At 42.0% G+C, this 21,087-nt stretch overlaps 2 protein-coding genes across 2 annotated transcripts in view; both read right to left on the reverse strand.

The window, feature by feature from the left end:
• The window catches only part of LOC143277613 (uncharacterized), a 236,577-nt gene that overhangs the window by 130,002 nt on the left and 85,488 nt on the right, over positions 1–21,087 (reverse strand). The window lies entirely within an intron of this gene.
• The window catches only part of LOC143277317 (uncharacterized), a 41,810-nt gene that overhangs the window by 17,842 nt on the left and 2,881 nt on the right, over positions 1–21,087 (reverse strand). Inside the window, exons 3-13 of the mRNA XM_076582098.1 lie at positions 15,184–15,329; positions 14,007–14,181; positions 12,540–12,815; positions 9,969–10,244; positions 8,812–9,105; positions 7,217–7,507; positions 6,151–6,441; positions 4,417–4,547; positions 3,188–3,371; positions 1,475–1,664; positions 92–240 (exon numbers count right to left, since the gene is read on the reverse strand). Of these exons, the coding sequence (XP_076438213.1) occupies positions 92–240; positions 1,475–1,664; positions 3,188–3,371; positions 4,417–4,547; positions 6,151–6,441; positions 7,217–7,507; positions 8,812–9,105; positions 9,969–10,244; positions 12,540–12,815; positions 14,007–14,181; positions 15,184–15,329 (2,403 nt within the window). The remainder of the gene's footprint in view (positions 1–91; positions 241–1,474; positions 1,665–3,187; positions 3,372–4,416; positions 4,548–6,150; positions 6,442–7,216; positions 7,508–8,811; positions 9,106–9,968; positions 10,245–12,539; positions 12,816–14,006; positions 14,182–15,183; positions 15,330–21,087) is intronic.

A 21,087-nucleotide genomic window follows, 5' to 3' on the forward strand; every position in this document is an offset into this window, starting at 1 on the left:
CCCCACCCCCCTCTCTCTCTCCACCCCTCTCTCTCTCTCTTTCTCCACCTCTCTCTCTCTCTCTCTCTCTCTCTCTCTCTCTCTCTCTCACTTTGCATCTGAAGACGGAAGATGAAGAAGACAGCCTGGTTCTCTGTTTCCATGGTGACGTTGTATAGACCAGTCCAGTCCTGTGTCACGTTGGACGCTCTGAGAAGACAACTGGATTTGTATGCCACGCTTGGTTGGCTACAGGTGACACTGTAATGATAACGATCATAAGTTGCGTGTGAATTCAAGTAAACCAACTGATAAACTATTACTGCTGTTCCTGCCATCGCTACCACCACCGTGAATGCTACTGCTAGTGCTACTACTACTACTACTACTACTACTACTACTGCTGCAGCTACATTCCTGCTGCCGCTGATTTCAATGAGGGAGAAGATGAATCAGATAAACAGACATTCAAACACAAAGATAATTAGAAACAAAGACATCCAAACACAGCAATGATAAGAAACACAAACACCCCAACACAAAGATTATCAGAAACAAAGACATCCAAACACAGAGACAGAAACAAAGACATCCAAACACAACAATCAGAAACACATACACCCCAACACAAAGATTATCAGAAATGCAGACATCCAAACACAGAGACAATCAGAAACAAAGACATCCAAACACAACAATAATAACAAACACATACACCCCAACACAAAGATTATCAGAAATGCAGACATCTAAACACAGAGACAATCAGAAACAAAGACATCCAAACACAGAGACAATCAGAAACAAAGACATCCAAACACAACAATAATAACAAACACATACACCCCAACACAAAGATTATCAGAAACAAAGACATCAAACCACAGAGATAATCAGAAATGCAGACATCCAAACACAGAGACAATCAAAAACACAGATAACCATACACAAAGACGCTCAGAAACACAGACATCCAGACACAAAGATAATCAGACACAGACATCCAGACACAAAGATAATCAGACACAGACATCCAGACACAAAGATAATCAGAAACACGGACATTCAGACACACAATCAAAAACACAGATAACCATACACAAAGACGCACCATACACAAAGACGCTCAGAAACACAGACATCCAGACACAAAGATCATCAGAAACACATATTGCACACTCAATCCAGTCCCACAGACAACCAGAAACACTGGAATCCAAAAGCAGGGAGACACTGGTGACAGAGACACAATGAAACACAGACACCTTGGAAATACATGCACTGATGAAACTAACTCTGTGTGTGTGTGTGTGTGTGTGTGTGTGTGTGTGTGTGTGTGTGTGTGTGTGTGTGTGTGTGTGTGTGTGTGTGTGTGAATTATTTTCTTTGACGTGTAGATTAAGCTGGAAATTGCTGGGAAAAGAAAAGTAAGTTGAAGACCCTCAATCCCATCCACCCCCCTAGCAAAGAACAGCACCGGTTTTATCCTTCTCACCTGAGGAGTCCAGGTGTGGGTTGACTCCCCGGGCCTGTGTCGTCAGACCCCAGGTAGAGGAAGCTGGCAGTGTGAGGAGTGGCTGTGGTCAGGATCTGGAAGTGAAGTTCTCCTTGTCCTTTGCTGCCGTCCAGCACTGGAACTCCGTCTTCTTGGAAGTCAAAACTGTCACTCGGGATTCGGAGTCCACCTGGTTGCCATATAATATATAGATAGATAGATAGATAGATAGATAGATGTGTGTGTGTGTGTGTGTGTGTGTGTGTGTGTGTGTGTGTGTGTGTGTGTGTGTGAAGACAGAATCATTATTCATAAAACTACCTCATGGTGACAGTCCCAATTCCTGAAAAGCATTACAGTCCAGCCATGGTCTTCAGTCAGAGTCTTCGTTTAATAACCCTTCTTGCAGATGCTGCTGTGTCCCGTTACAAGGACAAACATGTTCTGCTAAGCTGTATGTTCAAAGCTGCAGGTATAATGATACACACACACACACTTCTGAATGTTTTTAAATCAAACTTTCACGGAGGTATGAAACTGAAAGATACAATACCAGGATTTGCCAAAATTTGACAGAGTTTGATGCTGCATGGTATTTTCATAAAAGACATATTTCTTTTTTCTTTGCAAACAACTGATGACTGAGTATTGAGGCAGCATTTCATTGCCTGGAGGCTTACAGCTCAAGGCAGGCAGTACCTGCTCCATGAAATCTGAAGTATCTCCCAAGTTTAAAGCCACTCATGGCGTCTCTCCGTATGACAGCCAACACGACACGTGAAGATTGCAGGAAGATGAAATACCCCTACTTGCACAGCAGTCTACTGTCAGACACACAGAGATGAAATACCCCTACTTGCACAACACTCTGTTGTCAGACACACAGAGATGAAATACCCCTACTTGCACAGCAGTCTGTTGTCAGACACACAGAGATGAAATACCTCTACTTGTACAGTAATCTGTCGTCAGACACACAGAGATGAAATACCCCTACATGCACAGCAGTCTGTTGTCAGACACACAGAGATGAAATACCCCTACTTGCACAGCAGTCTGTTGTCAGACACACAGAGATGAAATACCCCTACTTGCACAGCAGTCTGTTGTCAGACACACAGAGATGTAATACCCCTACTTGCACAGCAGTCTGTTGTCAGACACACAGAGATGAAATACCCCTACTTGCACAGCAGTCTGTTGTCAGACACACAGAGATGAAATACCCCTACTTGCACAGTAGTCTGTTGTCAGACACACAGAGATGAAATACCCCTACTTGCACAGTAGTCTGTCGTCAGATACACAGAGATGAAATACCCCTACTTGCACAGCAGTTTGTTGTCAGACACACAGAGATGAAATACCCCTACTTGCACAGTAGTCTGTCGTCAGAAAAACAGAGATGAAATACCCCTACTTGCACAGCAGTTTGTTGTCAGACACACAGAGATGAAATACCCCTACTTGCACAGCAGTCTGTTGTCAGATACACAGAGATGAAATACCCCTACTTGCACAGCAGTCTGTTGTCAGATACACAGAGATGAAATACCCCTACTTGCACAGCAGTCTGTTGTCAGACACACAGAGATGAAATACCCCTACTTGCACAACAGTCTGTTGTCAGACACACAGAGATGAAATACCCCTACTTGCACAACAGTCTGTTGTCAGACACACAGAACCAAGGAAGAGAGCATTCCTACTCACACAGAACTCTGAGTGTAGCAGTGGAGTAAACAGGTCTGCCCACACCGTTATCAGCTGTACAGGTGTAAACGGCACTGTTCTCACACCGCACGTTTCTCATAGTGTGTGTCAGCACTGACTGCTGTCCTGTGACGTCAGTGCTCCCGCCCGTTAACCTGGCCACTTCTCTCCCTTGATCGTCAGACTGTCAAAGGAAAACAGAATTCTCTCTCTCTCTCTCTCTCTCTCTCTCTCTCTCTCTCTCTCTCTCTCTCTCTTGTATGTTTTCTTTTTCGTGTGTGTGTGTGCGTGCATGTGTGTGTGTGTGTGATGAAAATTATTCATCTTTCATACTTGAATATCTGATTAAATAACTCTGTAAACTGAAAAACAAAAGCAAAACAAAACAACACAAAAAACAGACACAGTGAAGATTGAAGGGGGTGGGGTGTAGGATGAGGGGGGGGGGGGTGGAGTAGGAGTGGGTTGCAAGTTTCAAAACTTGTCATCAATGCTCAAACTAGTTTTGAGATACACGTTTTCAACAAGAGACGTCCCTGCCAAACTCTGAATCACCACACTGAATTTGGTTTCCTTTTCATTTCAAACCCACCTGAATGAATAAGATTATACACAAGTTGTGCTCTCTCTCTCTCTCTCTCTCTCTCTCTCTCTCTCTCTCTCTCTCTCTCTCAATAATTAAAACAATGAATTTGAAGGTAGTTAACTCTGGTTGATGTTGATGCTGAATTGTTCTTAAAGGAAAGTACAAACTACAAGAAATAACGTGCGAATGGATGGTCAAAACACGAAGTATTTCATGTATGTTTTATTGTTTCTTGTTTGATTGTTTGTTTCATTTCTTTCATAATTATTGTGTTGTAAGAGTGCTGCTAATCTTTATTTATCTTCAGTGTTGATAATTTATTTGATCATTATGGGATATATGATCAGTTGGCATTGAAACAAATGTTAACCCCCAAACCTCGTCAAAAGACCTTTTTGTAGGCAATGACGATAAACAGTTTCAAGTTTCAACTCTCTCTCTCTCTCTCTCTCTCTCTCTCTCTCTCTCTCTCTCTCTCTCTAACCAGCATTACCACGTTCAGTAGCAATGTTAAACAGCTTCAACTATATGCACCCATTTACATCCCACCTGTGGAATCAAACACTTCCATTGCTGATCCACACAGTTTTCATGGGTCTGTCTAACAGGTCTTTCTCCTAGGAAAGTTGAGTTCAGCACGTACCAAGACCAAGTGAGGAGAAGGTCTGGCAAAGTCAGCAGTGCACTCAAAGATGACGTCAGTGGACTGGCTCTCTGCTACCTCCAGCAGCATGGTCTGTGTGTTGAGTGTCAGCTGGACTGACCTCACTGGGACTGAAACACACCACCGTTACACGGGGCACTGCACTGTACACATACACACACTGTGGTGTGTGTCCATATGACATCATGGGAGACAGAAGGTGGGGGGGGAGGAAGAAGAAGAGGAGGAGGATCATGAGGAGGAGGTGGATCAAGAGGAGGATCATGAGGAGAAGGATCATGAGGAGGATCATGAGGAGAAGGATCATGAGGAGGATCATGAGGAGGAGGAGGATCATGAGGAGGAGGAGGAGGAGGATCATGAGGTGGAGGAGGATCAGGAGGAGGAGGAGGATCGTGAGGAGAATCATGAGGAGGAGGAGGAGGATCATAAGGAGGAGGAGGAGGATCATGAGGAGGATCATGAGGAGGAGGATCATGAGGAGGAGGAGGAGGATCATGAGGAGGAGGAGGATCGTGAGGAGGATCATGAGGAGGAGGAGGAGGATCATAAGGAGGATCATGAGGAGGAGGATCATGAGGAGGATCATGAGGAGGAGGAGGATCATGAGGAGAAGGAGGAGGATTATGAGGAGGAGGATCATGAGGAGGAGGATCATGAGGAGGAGGAGGAGGATCATGAGGAGGATCGTGAGGAGGATCATGAGGAGGAGGAGGAGGATCATAAGGAGAATCATGAGGAGGAGGATCATGAGGAGGAGGAGGAGGAGGATCATAAGGAGGATCATGAGGAGGATCATGAGGAGGAGGATCATGAGGAGGAGGATCATGAGGAGGATCATGAGGAGGAGGAGGATCATAAGGAGGATCATGAGGAGGAGGAGGATCATGAGGAGGAGGATCACGAGGAGGATCACGAGGAGGAGGAGGAAGTGGAGCAGCAGCAACAACAGCAACACAAGAGGCACAGCATTCACTGCTCACGTGTGATTCTTACTCATTTATCTTATCGTCCTTGTTTTTCCGAGGGAAATAAACACTTCCCTCACATTTTGTTTTACTCGACTGCTCAACCACAGCATCAAGATCATGTTGGAAGGTTCATCCTAAAGTTCACTTGGCACACATTAAAGGCATCCCTGGACTCTTCTGAACATCCAGCAGAAGTGTGTACCAGGAGCCCTGTTGTGTTGCTATGATCTTGATGTGCTCATTTATTTGTTTGATCAGCAATACAGTTGGTCATGTTGAGAGTAAACAACCAGTCAAAATATTATCTGTGTTCCATTTTTAGGTGCGATCCACACAATAATCACCCCAAACAAGTCCAGTTCTTTTGAGAAAATTAGGAACGGCATACCCGACATGTTTTCTTACTATGTACATTTTGATCATGATGTCGTCTTCTCCTTAAGTGACGGTGACCAGAAATGTGCACACTCCTGAAGTCACTGACTGTAATCAGAGCATGTTTGAACCTCGGGGAATCTGTTATTAATAGATCTCACTTATCAAATACTGGTACATTAGATTTTGAAATATCACTCGAGGCATAAAAATGCTGTTAACAAATAGAAATGGTCAATTGTTGCATGACGTCAGTTCAGTTTACACAGGTCTGGATCTTGTCAGTTCTAACAGGATGAGGTCTGGTATATCAAATGATCAGTTAGTTACTTCATGACACACAGACAGACATGTCAACCAAACTCACAGATGGTCAGCACCGTCAGTGTGATGTTCCTTCTCAGAGGCAGACGGTCACCAGAACCAGAGGAGGATGACCTGGCGTCACACACATATGTCAGTGGCAGGAAACGATCAGCTGTGAAGTCAAGACTGGAACCTGAGCCCTGTTGCCAGGTAACAGTTGGTGGGGAAGGGTTGCTGTCAGCAGAACAACTGACGTGAACTCGCTGTCCTTCCTTCACTTGACAGGTGTTACTGTCAGGTGACGTCATCATGCAGGTGTTGGCAGGAAGGGCTGTGATGGTCTGTGAGATGTCTGTGAGAGGGGGAGAAACGTGTGAACAATTATAACACTGTTTCAATATTCAACGTACAAAGAAAAAAAAACTTCCTTTAATTTTTCCTATATTCTTTCCTTTTACTCTGATCAGTAAACACATACACTAACAGATAATTAAATTGGGGTTTATTACACAAAGAGACTTTCCGTAAAATAGCAAATGGGTCAGCCTTTCAAGTGACCACCTGGCTATTTTCATACAGAGCAGGTTATACGGAACACAAATTCATCTTATTTTGTCTGTGCTTACCTTGAACTCATTTGATCTGTGTGTGTGTGCGTGTGTGTGTGTGTGTGTGTGTGTGTGTGTGTCCATGTTTGAGAATACCTGTCTCTTGATCTTTTTCTTTCCACCCCACCCCCTGTATCTCCCATCCTCCCCCTTCCGTCCTCTATCTCTGCTTCTCAATACCCCCCCCCCCCCTCCCCATCTCTCTCCCTCTCTCCTTTATTTTTTGTCAGAAATCATATCAATGTCACTTAAAAGACATCTGAAATATGTGCTTTAGCATCCCTTTAAGATTGACTATGACCTATGTATTAGTATAATTATAAAATAAAAACAAAATATCTGTGACACTCTCCATCTCCCTCACTTGCCCTCTGCTCTATTTCCCCACCCCCATTTTCCTATCCCCTCTCCCCTTGTCTGTCCTGTGTTACCAGGTAACAAAGTCAAAAACAGATTTTCCCTGTTCATTGTTTTCTCTCAACAATACACGTTCAGACAGCACAACACTCTGTGACTTACAGTATACCACTAGGGTCCAGTACTGTTTGACTGGAGTGTTACTGTGCGTGGTAAAGGCATTGTTAGCTTGACACATCACACGCCGTCCGTTGTCTGCACTGGTCAGCTCTGGCAGGGTCACACTGACCTCACGTTGACCTGCACTGCCTGTCTGACCTTTAAAGGTCAAGGATGCTGGTGGATTTCCAGAGTCAGCTCCACTGGGTAAGGTGCAGTATAAGGTAGGGGATTCCCCTGCCAGGAAGGGGTACTTCTGCTGCCTGTACTCTATGGTTGGTGTCACTGGAGCATCTGAAAGACACCAGGAGGGTTTGCTCTGTCAGACTGGTGCTTTCCTTTCTTAAAATGTAATTGCTGGCCACACACACACACATCTGCTTGTTCACACATTTTTACTGATATAAATTCACTCAAACTGAGATACTGGTGATACTCAGCTAAGGAAGGTGTACAAGCAACACAGTTCAGAACCAGTATCAACACTACTGGAGAAAGAAAAAAAAGAGAGAAGAAAATGACTGCAGCTAAAAAAAAAACTTCTAGTCTCACAGATACAGTGACCAGTTCCACAGTATGCTGACAAAAAAGTGAATTTATAGCGAACATGCGGATATTGAGTGAGCAGACAGGTTGGTTATTTCAGCTGGAAATCTGGAAACACACACACACACACACACACACACACACACACACACACACACACACACACACACACACACACACACACACAACTTTCACTTACTCGTATGCGTACACAGTAATTTTCCTTCCCTCGTCTAATAACTACAGTGAAAAGACGTTAAACTAAAGAACGAACACACACACACACAACACACAAACATACACACACACACACACACACACACACACACACACACACACACACACACACACAACACACACACACACACACACACACACACACACACACACACACACACACAACACAAACACACACACACATGTACACAAAAACGTGTGCAAACATGATACATGCTTCCACACCCAACTGATACAATTCACTTAAGATATTGGTGATACTCAGATAAAGGAAGTGTCCAAGCAACACTGTTCAGAACCAGTATCAACACTATTGAAAAGACAGGAAAAAAAAGCAGAAAATGACTGCAACAAAAAACTTCTAGTCTCACAGATAAAGTAACCAGTTCCACAGTAAGCTGACAAAAAATATATGACAGGTTGGATATTTTAACTGGAAATCCTGAAACACACACACACACACACACACACACACACACACACACACACACACTCACACACACATCATATGTCCAGCCTGCATTCCTGTATTCTTCCTGTAAGTTTCCTTACAAATGTCAAAGACATTTGTTCTGTTAACTGTGTCCTGATGGTTGACTGACTGATTAATTCAACACCACCATTATCAACCCATGCATGTTTTATGTAAAGCTGAAGTGGAAGTCATAAAAGAAACGTAAGTAAATTAGTAATTAAATTATTATTATTATTATTTATAATCAAGCAAAGGGATGTCATTATTTGATAATCCTTAATAACTTTATAATAATATTAATATTAATAAAAACATTAGAAAAAAAAAAGACTTCACTCACAGTACACCTGAAGAGTGACAGAAGCTGTCTGTGTGTACCATGGTGGATTCTTGTTTTCCCAGTTGGCGCCACAAGTGCACTGCCTGCCGTTGTTGTCACGTGATGCTGTCACCTGGATGGTCTTGCTGGTACTGTTGCCCCCATTGACCTGCTGACCTCCACCATCACAGGTGAAGGTCACTGACGACACAGCAGGGTTCCCGCCTTGCACTGTGCAAGTCATGCTCTGGGCGTTTCCGGCATAAAGAACTCCTCCACTATAGCCAGTGATCACTGGTGGTGACGAGGGTGGGTCTGCAATATGGAGAGGGGAGGGGAAGGGGAAGACAGAGTGTGTGAAAGAGAGAGAGAGAGAGAGGGGGGGGGGTTGAGAAGGTGACATTACTTCATCTGATAACAATAAACTGGTCTCCCCTTGCATTTGTTCATCTGAAGACTATCTTCAACAAAAGAAGTAAACTAAAGAGACTTATGAAATCACATTAACTCCGTGGCTAAAACACCGTTCACATATGGTGTGAACAGAAAATGTCACCATTTTCTGACACTGTGTACACACACTGGAAGTAAGGCCTTCAGTGTCAGGCAGGCCAGCACATCACAGATTCAATCATGTCATAATATGTCAGAAATAGTTTTCTTTGAACAGAAGATGACAATGAATAATGCGTGGTCTTAAAAAATCATGTTTGATCAACTGAAAGAAAATAGCTGATGTTCATGAAAATGCACCATTACCACACATACACACTGATGACAATGCCATGACTGAGCATTATAAAAGATTAAAAACAAGAAGAACAACACTGTGTTGCTCACATTGATCAGCTTGACAATGGGTTACCAATTACCGTCACCACACACACACACTTAACCCCACAACGCCCCATACACACACTCCAATTCATCTAATTTGAGATAATAAATTCATTCTTTTCTCATCTTATCTGAACTTTTACACATACATTTCACCTACATCAACACACACACATACACTCACACACCCCCACACACACACTCACACATATGCATGCACGCATCACACACACACACACACACACACACACACACACACACACGCACACACACACACACACACACACACACACACACAACGTTCCACATGATTGAATGACAGCACGCATCAAACCACTCACAGTGAATCCTCAGTGTCCGTGTGTCAGACGTTTTCCTCACATTGGTGATGGTGTTGACAGCAGTGCAGGAAATGTCACCACCATTATCTCCCTGTGTGGGGACAAAGCTGCACGTGCTCCCTGTGGTACTACCACACTGACTTCTGCTCCAGCTGTAGGTGGCGCCAGGATTGACCCCCACAGCACTGCAGGTCAAGGTCAGTGGCTGGTTATTGCTCTGTGTGGGGTGAAGTTCATACACTGGAGGGTCGGGCAGATCAGCACGGGTAGGGCCATCTGTAGACACAGACATGACAGTGGTGATGACAGCAGTAGTTGGTGGTGCTGCTTCTGTGTCTGTCTGTCATCAACAGTCTTCTGACAATGTGTCAGACTCAATGATCACAATCAGATATATATATATATATATATATATATATATATATATATATATATATATATATATATATATATATAACACCATGTAAATTTGTTGTAGAATAAAGAAAAAACTATGAGATGACCTTTAAGAACTAATATAAAAACAAAGTCATCAACAACTTCAATTACAAGTGACAGACAGGGAGAGGAGCAACGTAATGTAGTTGTTCATTAAAATAAACACTGTGATGAATAACTTCAATGGTTGTAACTCACAATGGTCAGAGAGAGACATAGAGAGACAGAGAGAGGTAGGGGCAATGTAACAGTAATGTTTATTTGACAATGCTGATCTACCATTACCTGCCACAGTCAATGCTAAGGTAGTCATAGCTCCTGGACACACATTACTGTATGTTGTCCTGACTTCAACCTGATGTTGCCCGATTGGACAATGTTACTTAACATTAGTAAAACATGTCAAACCAATTCCTGTTATTTCATTTCATAAATAAACTGCCTTTGTTTCTAAAAAAAATTAAAATTCAACAGTATTTCCTTCATATGATATGAGCACATGCAGTTTCACCCAATTTTCTTAAGTCTTTCCCAGTTCTGTCACTGAACTGCAATGCTAAAATTTCAAATGTAAGTAATTCAACAAACTGTGAAACATGATTTTCTTGTTGCAGTCTCTGATTGGACAGCATGTACTGACAAGGGATCAACATAATTATCATTCTTGCAGAAAGCTAACATTTAATTTATATGTACTGTAGTATCTTTGGTTATGACAAGTTCACTATTTTACTCCATAATCCATCAATACTGACCAGTAGTTTCATGCAACCTCATTGCTTGTGGAATCATCACAAAATATAGTTAATCAAATCTGAACTTTCAATTGTCAATCAGCAGGCTTTTCTTTATAGGCCTCAGCTTCACACCAAACCACAGAACTTTTTTTTTCTTTTTTGGCTGTGTTTTGTAGGGCTGCATATTGGACTTTCTTCATTAGCTTGAGAAAAAACAAACATGGGAGTGGGAGATATCACACACACACACACACACACACACACACACACACACACACACACACACACACACACATACACACATACATGTACACGTCTCTGAAAATTCTTTTGTGATCATTAGTGATCATAAAACAGATTACATTTCTCTGGGATATTTAGTTTTTTAAAAATATTTTTAGTGCACTGATGTATGTTGCTTTTTGTTTTGTGTGTGTATCTGTCATTCTCTCCCACTCACTCTCAATCTTTTTTTTTATTTAATGCATTTTAAAAATGTGTGCATGGTTTGGAGGTTTATCTGTGGACTTTGTTTTTCAGTATGGCTGCTTTGTATTTAGGTTTCCATTCTTGTAATAAATAATACATTATTTGACTGAGTCACTATTTCAATCTATTTCAATATTATCATTTAGCACATTATAACCTTCCAAATTCTATCCATTGTTTGTCTGATATTCCGTTTAATAATGTGTTATATTCAAACTGTGTTTCTGTGGTAAGTACCAGTCCTTTCCTTGATTTCTTGTCTGGTTATCAGTCTGTTTTCATTATTTATTACAATGTCCCTCATTCTTTCAATTCTAGTATTTTTTTCACAGTGGAAAAATGAAGAAGCTTTCCTTTATAATGTGCATGCGCGCGCGTGCTCGTGTATGTGTGTTCTCGTGTGTGTGTGTGTGTGTGTGTGTGTGTGTGTGTGTGTGTGTGTGTGTGTGTGTTTTCTTTTTCTTTTTTTTTCTTTTTTTTTAATGTTTGTTTTTTTTCCCTTGATAATTTGCCTTCTGCGTAACTTTCACTGAACTACATTCTTATGCATTCACTTATCTGATTTTTTTCTTAATATAAATATTTCATTTCATTTTATGTTAACCTATTGATTACACAAACCTAGGGCAGACTCTCAAGACCTGATCACCATGTTGGGTTTATACGAAGGTCGGGCATCTGCTCTTTTTTTTTCCCCCTCTTTTTTTCTAACAGCAGATGTGGTGCAGCGTATATGGACCAGTCCGCATGCTCTAACACTCCTTGACACTGTAACTTGATGTATATCAAACAGTTCAAGCTGAACTTTAAGCAGCACTGTGCATGCATGATGCACTCATGTGTGTGACTCATTATTCACAAACAAATTAAAACAATACAAAGAAATACAATAAAATAAAAATCTTACATGCCACTTGAATAGTGAAGTCTGCTCCAGTGATGTCTGTGATCCAGTCGACGTCACAACGAACTTTTTTACCATTGTCAGCTTTGCTGACTGTCAGCTTCTCTTGCAGAGTGTTGCCACCGAACTGGCCGTGTGTGAAGGTATTGGTGGATTCCCTGAACAACTGTAACCGTCCTGCTGGCCGACCCACGTCACCGCTACATGTACATGTCAGTTCTCCGCCCTCCGACACGTAGCCAGTGGGACTGCAGCTGATGCTGGGTGTGGCTGGGGTCTCTGACACACACAATGCAGTACACCTCATATACATACACACACACCTCCTGCCCTGTGGATTTTTCTTCTGTGTGTGTGTGTGTGTGTGTGTTTGTGTGTGTGTGTGTGACAGACAGACAGACAAAAAGTGTGTCTGGTTTGGTACACTGTGATGCTATCTGTGTGTGTTTGGTATGCTGTGATGCTGCTCCATATGTGTGTGTGTGTGTGTGTGTGTGTCTGTGTCTGTGTCTGTGTGTCAATGTGTGTGTGCGAGTGTGTGTGTGTGTGTGTGTGCATGTGTGTGTGTGTGGGAGCGCGTGTGTGTATGTGTGGGAGTGTGTGTGTGGGGGGGGGGGGAGTGTGTGTGTGTGTGAGAGAGAAAGAGAGAGAGAGTGTGTGTGTGTGTGTGTGTGTGTGTCTGTCTGTCTGTGTGTGCGTGTGTGTGTGTGTGTGTGTGTGTGTGTGTGTGTGTGCATGTGTGGGGTGTAGGGGGGAGTGTGTGTGTGTGGGGGGGGGAGTGTGTATGTGGGGGAGAGTGTGTGTGTGTGTGTATGTGTATGTGTGCGCGCGTGTGTGTGTGCGTGCGCGCATGTGTGCGCGCGCATGTGTGTGTGTAGGAGTGTGTGTGTGTGTGTGTGTGTGTGTGTGTGTGTGTGTGTGTGAGAGTGTGTGTGTGTGTTTGAGTGTGGGGGGGATGTGGAGGGGGGGGGGTGCGCGCGCTCGCGCGTCTGAGAGAAGAGAGAGACTGTGAGTGTCTGTGTGCATGGATGTGTGTCTGGTTTGATATGCTGTGATGTTGCTCTGTGTGTGAGTGCGCGCGCGCTCGTGCGTGCGTGCGTGCGTGCGTGCGTGTGTGTGTGTGCATGAAATAATGCTGCTGATAGCCCAGCCGACACAAAGTGTGTGCATACACCTGTTTGTGTGTTACTTAATATCTTTAAAAAGTAACACAAGAAATGATAAACCTGACTGATTTGCTAACTCCATTATAAATGACAACATAGAGCCAACTGGGGTTTGAATTAAACTTCATGTGATTTCAGACACACATTGATAATCTACCAGAGCACTATAAAGAAAACACTGCTGATCAAAACAGATGGAACCGCAGAACTTGTAAATGATTTGAGGTAGAAATGGTTTCAGCTGTTCACCTTAAAAAATGTGCATGCCTGTGTGTGTGTGTGTTTGAAAAGCTTAAAGACGTACCCACAACCACACTGCTGTCTGTCTTCACGGTCTGACCAGGAGAGACAGTCACCCTGTAGGTGTAAGTACCAGCAGTAGCAGACAATGTTCTGTCAGGGAAATCACAGTGACCAGTCGTGTTGGCAGGGGGATCAATGGTGGGGGCTTTGTTGACGATCTGTGTGTACGACCCGCTCTGAAATAAACAGCACTGAGACATGTCAGCCCAGTTTGATACCATTTCATTTGCGTTTTAATCATAGATTTACTTTTAATACTAATCAATAATGCAATTAGGATCTCATCATAAAGTTTACATATATACTTACAGTACTGTCATGGTAATGATTTTTGGGGGGTAAGAATTCCTAAATAATATAATAGATATATATATGCAGTTTTATCATGTCGTTTCTCAGTGTTCATGTATCACACATGCTCACTTTCCCACACACATACACATGCTCACATTCAAACACATATGGACACACACACACACACACACACACACACACACACACACACACACACACACACACACACACACACACATTCACAAATAGACAGAGGTACAGTGTGTTAGATAGTAGTTTGTTTTTTGTTTTTTGTGCGTTTTTGTTTAACTGTATACAGTGTAGTTCACTAATTCAGTGTGAGTAGTTTCTTTCACAGCCAACACCTGTTTCACTGATGAGCTCAAAACAGTGTCTGTCAGTATTTCAACCTGCTGTGGTCATCATACAGGTGGCAGACACCCCAGAGTCAGCAGATGTCAGGGATATTCAGCACAAGTGTGACATCTCCTCCACTTCCCACTGTTACACTTTTGTCAAAACAGACAAAAATAATTATTAATCAAATTCAACATTCTTTTTTTAAATCTTAAATGGTGACACTGAATCCTGGTCCTCTGGGTTCATACTGTGAAGGTACGCAGGGGTTATCTTGTAACGTCACTGATCATCATCACCTTTTTTCTTCTTTCATTTTGTTCTTCTGTTTGTTTTTTTTGGGGGGTGGGGGTGGGGTGGGGGAGGCGGGGCGGGGGGGGGGCGCGGGGGGAAGTGTGGGGGGGGGGGGGGGGTCCTGACAATTCTAGAGTGTGAATTTCTGAAATCACTTTCCAGTTTGCTCCTTGTCATATGTCAGCCACACGCACTGTCCGCATGACGTACAGACTACTGTCACAAGAACTTACACCTGGACGTTTCACTTCCCACACACACGAGTACTGTCCAGCTGACGAGAAGATCCTTGTAATGTCCACATTGCCCCTCACTGTCCACCCAGAGCCTGTGGCCGGTGTGGTCACTGTGAGGGTGGGTGTGGATAACTCAGCGTGAACTGTAACACATACACATTTGTACACACACACACACACACACACACACACACACACACACACACACACACACACACACACACAATCATATCATGTTCAAAGTACACCAATGAAATACCACAGCCCCCCCAAAATGAACGGGACTGACTTCAAATTCAATAGAATCCAGTGACCATGGCCAAACAGACCTCTACAGAACAAAGACAACAAGAGTCCTGCTGTCAGTGTGTGCAGTCTGATGGGTTGTTTACCAGTTACCATGGAAACTAAACTGGTCTGATGCTAATTACCTATAAGCTGGATCATTTAAAGATACAACAAATGTCAATCAACGGTAATTAGCTAGTCCAGGGCCAATGATTTTTTTTTTCAGCTGTGGCCATGAGGACCACACAACCACCTCAGAAGTGACAATCAAGATATAAGGTCTGTGGTTTGAGTCAGGCTGGACGGATGACCTGATTTTTCTCTCTCTTTCTCCCCCCTCCCCCACCCCCTCCCTTCCCCCCATCCCAAAATCTTTCCCCACAAAACCTTTAGTGGTGGTGCCTATGCTACAGACTCGACTTAAAACATGGCATTGTGGGACCTGGATCCATATATATATTTTTTTAATGTAGTTTTATTTGTATAATCAACACATGTTTAAAGGCCACTAATATTTCAACAAGGAAATGCTAGAGCAGTAAGACTAAGAGGCATGAATTAATTCGGACTGAAAAACATTGCTTTCTTCCTGCAACAACAACAACAACAACAACACACACACACACACACACACACACACACACACACACACACATATATATATATATATATATATATATATATAAACATATATATATATATATATATATATATATGCATCATTTGATTCTGAGAGCAGTCAGAATTGTTATGGTTGCAAACTACTTGGAAAGTTGAAAGCAATTTGGTGTGTAAATAACCATTTCACTCTGTCCTCACAAACTGAAAACTGTTCTACACTGCAGGAGTATAGAGTAACAGCCAGACAACATTTTTCTTGGGACAGGTGTAAACTGTTCCATCCACATGTGTGTGTCTGATATATTTCCTCTTGTCTGAATGGTGGTTGTTGCTGCACACATTTACCATTACTGCACAAGCACTTTTGTTTCCGAAATAAGTGGAATGTCTTTAGCTGGTCTCAATGAATGCAAATTTAATTTCACAAAGTATGGCAGCATGATTACATGTAGCATGTAGATGGTTTTGATTTTGATACATAAAAGTGTCAGGCTTATATTCACTCAGAGTCTCACATGGGACACAATATGTATTCACACAGACAAACAGTAAGATTAACAATGCATCCACAGAATGCTCTGTTTGGCTCAGATAAATGTGAATAGTGGTCACATTGTCATGTGTGCACCAGACATGCCCTGGGCATCATGCACTTACACACCTGTCCTACACAGTTACACACCAGATGTGCCCAGGGCACCATTAGGCCAGGGAATTTAGATTAAAATTTGCGTTAGGTCAAAATGTTTGCAACAAAACCGTTCTTTTTACGATAAAATAGAATAAATCATACTGATCACACTGATATAAAGTTGGCCACTATACGGGGGCGGGAACATAGGTAGATTTTGATTTTTAATGTCCAGAATCGAATATTTTTTTATTACTTCTGCCTGTGTAAGAGCGCCTTACAAAGAGTGGCAAGGCAAGCACAGGTGAAGGTTACGCAAGCGCTGTATAAGGGGTCGCCAGAGGAAAGCGTTCAGCGCGGTACAGTACATGTGACTGACTGCTGCCGCACTGATGCTGATCTGTGAGCAGGTCACTGAATCTGAACAGCAATCTAGGAATAGAGCTCTTTCGGGTCAAAAGGAAACAAACATTTTCAATTTCATGTATTTTTTCTTAAGTGGTAGAAGACGCAAATCCGCTTTTATGAATGTTTTCCAGTTTCCTACCATTCATGACATATCATTAAGAATGAAATCAGTATTATACTGATTGCAAAGGTGAATTTTACGAAGGCAGCACGGGATCATTTAGTTCGTAAGTACAATTTTGTTGATATTTTACACAATGCACAACTTGGATATACTCCATGCTCCGCTTATTAACATGTAGAATATAAATATCTAAATATGTGTTAACCCGGTTCGGTTTCAATGAACATTATCGGCGCTCTGTCCAGACAATAAACTGGGAAAGTATGGAGGGCAGATGATGGCAAAATTGAACATTATGTCTTGACTTGGTTCGAAATCTTACGCCAGTATCCGTATATTACCGCGCCGCGCCATGCGGCAGAAACAGTGATTGTGTCTAAACTTAATCGGATCAGAGATAAATGTACAAACAAACCATAACAACGACGAAATTAACATACACAGTTTTGTTGTTGTTGTTTTTTCTTTTTTTCTTTTTTAATATAGCAACCACGGGGTGCGAATGAACATATCGGAGATTTCCGTGTAATATAAGTACATCTCACACGCTGTCGGAAACAACACATTCTCTGAATCTGCGTTCAAACACACATGATTGAAGGGTATTTGTCAAACCGATTTACGCTTTTCCGCGATGAATCCGCATGATTTATGTGCAAACAGTTCTAATTTTGTTTACATGTATATTTTTTATTGGGTCGTTTACATGCACAGAAGTAAGACAGAAAAGCGGAACTGAAAATTAATATGTGACGTCAATTGCATTTAAATAGTTGAATAGACTTTTTTTTCTTCAGAAAATGAGTGTATGTGCTGCAGAAGGTAGACGTGTTGACCACCTGTTGCAAGTAAAGAACGTGTAGTGTATTCATGAATGTGCTTGCCTTTGAATGAATAAAAATACGTCAAGAGGAACGGGTTGTTCACGTCTGTCATGCGGGGTTTTTTGCGTAATATTTCAAACTTGATGTACCATTTTTACTGATGATCAATGTTTTATTATCACAACGAATGAATATAGATCAGGTCTGTATGTACTGGATTTTAATCAGGTTTGTACTTATTTGTTTCTGACCACTTCATGTTTAGACACATTGCCATGTCACAAAATGGCGCCGAATTTTTGGATGTTTTTAATAATTTTCAACACATTTAAGACACAAGAACAAACCATATTCTCACAAAATTGTTGCAGACATTTCTCTAATGAATTGCAATCCTGATAACATGTGAAACATTTGAATAACCATTGTAAACACATGTTTATACTGAATCAGACTGAGAGACCCCGATTTCCAACAAAGTTCTGGAGACTGACCCATTTTCATTTTCCAAGCTGTCTTTGCTCTTCATGACTATCTGATGCACTTCATTTTGCCACCTTCATACTCCAGCCAGATACATTTTCTTTCCCATGCTAAACCGACGTGTCTACTGCGCCAGGGTTCGTGAGTCACATTTGCAAATACCGCTTCATTTCCAAAGAAAAATATATATTTCATACCGTTCTTTTTACATCAAGACATGATATTGGTCGATTTTGCCATCATCTGCCTTCCATGTTTTCTGAATTAATTGTCTGGACAGTGCTCCGACAATGTTCATTGAAACAAACCTGGTTAACACGTGTTGAGATATTCATATACTACACGTTAATAAGCAGAGCATGAAGTATTTCCAAGTTGTGCATTGCGTAAAATGTCAGCATAATTGTTCCTGCGAACTAAATGATCCCGTGCTGCCTTCGTAAATTCACCTTTGCAGTCGGTATAATACCGATTTCATTCTTTATGAAATGTCAGGACTGGTAAGAAACTAAAAAATTCATAAAAGCAAACTTGCGTTTTCTACCAATTTAGTATATTATAATAGGTGAAATTAAAAATTTTGTTTCCTTTTGACCCCAAAGAGTTCTCTTATTTTCTGTACGGTATCTGTCATCAGCCGCGGTGACCTACTAACGGAGGTATAGGACAACATCAGCACGGCAGCAGTCAGCCACAAGTACTGTACCGCGCTAAACGCTTTCCTCTGGCGACCCCTTATACCGCGCTTGCGTAACCATGGCTTGCTCATGCCTTGCGGATCTTTGTAAGGCGCTCTCTCATGGCCAAATGTGTGAGAAATAATTATTAAAAATCAAAATCTAATCATGTTCCCGCCCACCTACAGCGGTCAAGTTTATATCAGCGTGATCAGTATGATTTATTCTATTTAATCGTGAAAAGAACGGTTTTGTTGCAGACATTTTGACCATTTTTGTATCTGTCCTGGACTACATGTACATTCACATCTGTCCTACCCAGTGTGTACACACCAGATGTGCCCAGGGCACCATGTACTAACACACCTGTCCTACACAATGTGTACACACCAGATGTGCCCAGGGCACCATGTACTAACACACCTGTCCTACACAGTGTGTACACACCAGATGTGCCCAGGGCACCATGTACTAACACACCTGTCCTACACAGTGTGTACACACCAGATGTACCCAGGGCACCATGTACTCACACACCTGTCCTACACAATGTGTACACACCAGATGTGCCCAGGACACCATGTACTTACACACCTGTCACACAGTGTACACACCAGATGTGCCCAGGGCACCATGTACTTACACACCTGTCCTACGCATGTATGTGTGTGTCTAAAAATGTGTGTTTTAAGGAATTATTTCTTTTTAATCTAAGCATTATTTACTTGATATTTTTATTGTTTGGTGGATCATGCTTTTTGACTCACTTGTGTAAACAAAGTGAGTCTATGTTTTAATCCGGTGTTCGGTTGTCTGTGTGTGTGTGTGTGTGTGTGTGTGTGTGTGTGTGTGTGTCCGCGTGTCTGTGTGTCCATGGAAAACTTTAACATCGACATTTTCTCTGCAAATACTTTGTTAGTTGACACCAAATTTGGCATAAAAATAGGAAAAATTCAGTTCTTTCCAGTCATCTTGTTTAAAACAATATTGCACCTCTGGGATGGGTACAAAAAAATATAAAAAAGAAGCCTAATTATATGCAAACTGCATTTACTGTTATATTTATATTTTTTGTATTCTCTAAACTTGGCACTTTGACCTGTTATTCTGACACAACAAGAGGAGTCATTATTATCATTTTTTGTTCAAACAGGAACTTCTTTTGCAAAGCATGGAATTTTTATTTATTTTCCAAACGTTTTGGTGCAGAGAGTAAAAAAGGGAAATTACTCTGTAATGAATACTAGGGGATGTAATTTATCACAAGTGAGTCTTGAAGGCCTTGCCTCGATTGTTTTTTTATTCTGTGAATGCATTGGATTGAGCTGTTGTAATGTTTTATGTTATGTTCTTATCTGGCTTGACGATGTGAGGCGCTTTGAGCAGCATTAGTACTGGATAACGCCCCATAGAAAAGTTATGAATTACTATTATTAATATCATTATTACACAGTGTGTACAATAGATGTGCCCAGGGCACCATGTACTCCTACACCTGTTCTACACAATGCGTACATGTGCATCAGATGTGCCCAGGGCACCATGTACTAACACACCTGTCCTACACAGTGTACACATCAGATGTGCCCAGGGCACCATGTACTAACACACCTGTCCTACACAGTGTACACATCAGATGTGCCCAGGGCACAGGGACAGAGAGAGACTGAGACAGAGAAGGGAGGGGAAGAGAGAAAAAGAAAACAACGCCATTATATACCTAAATGTACAAATAATTAATCAAGACAAAACAGGAAACACTGCAAGATTTTGAGTGTTAACCCCAATATATTCCGGTGAGTGCACAGCCAGCTGGCCATGCAGACTGGCCGTGGGAGTGGCTTT

Source organism: Babylonia areolata, chromosome 34 (assembly GCF_041734735.1).
Source record: "Babylonia areolata isolate BAREFJ2019XMU chromosome 34, ASM4173473v1, whole genome shotgun sequence".
Lineage (NCBI taxonomy): Eukaryota > Metazoa > Mollusca > Gastropoda > Neogastropoda > Buccinidae > Babylonia > Babylonia areolata.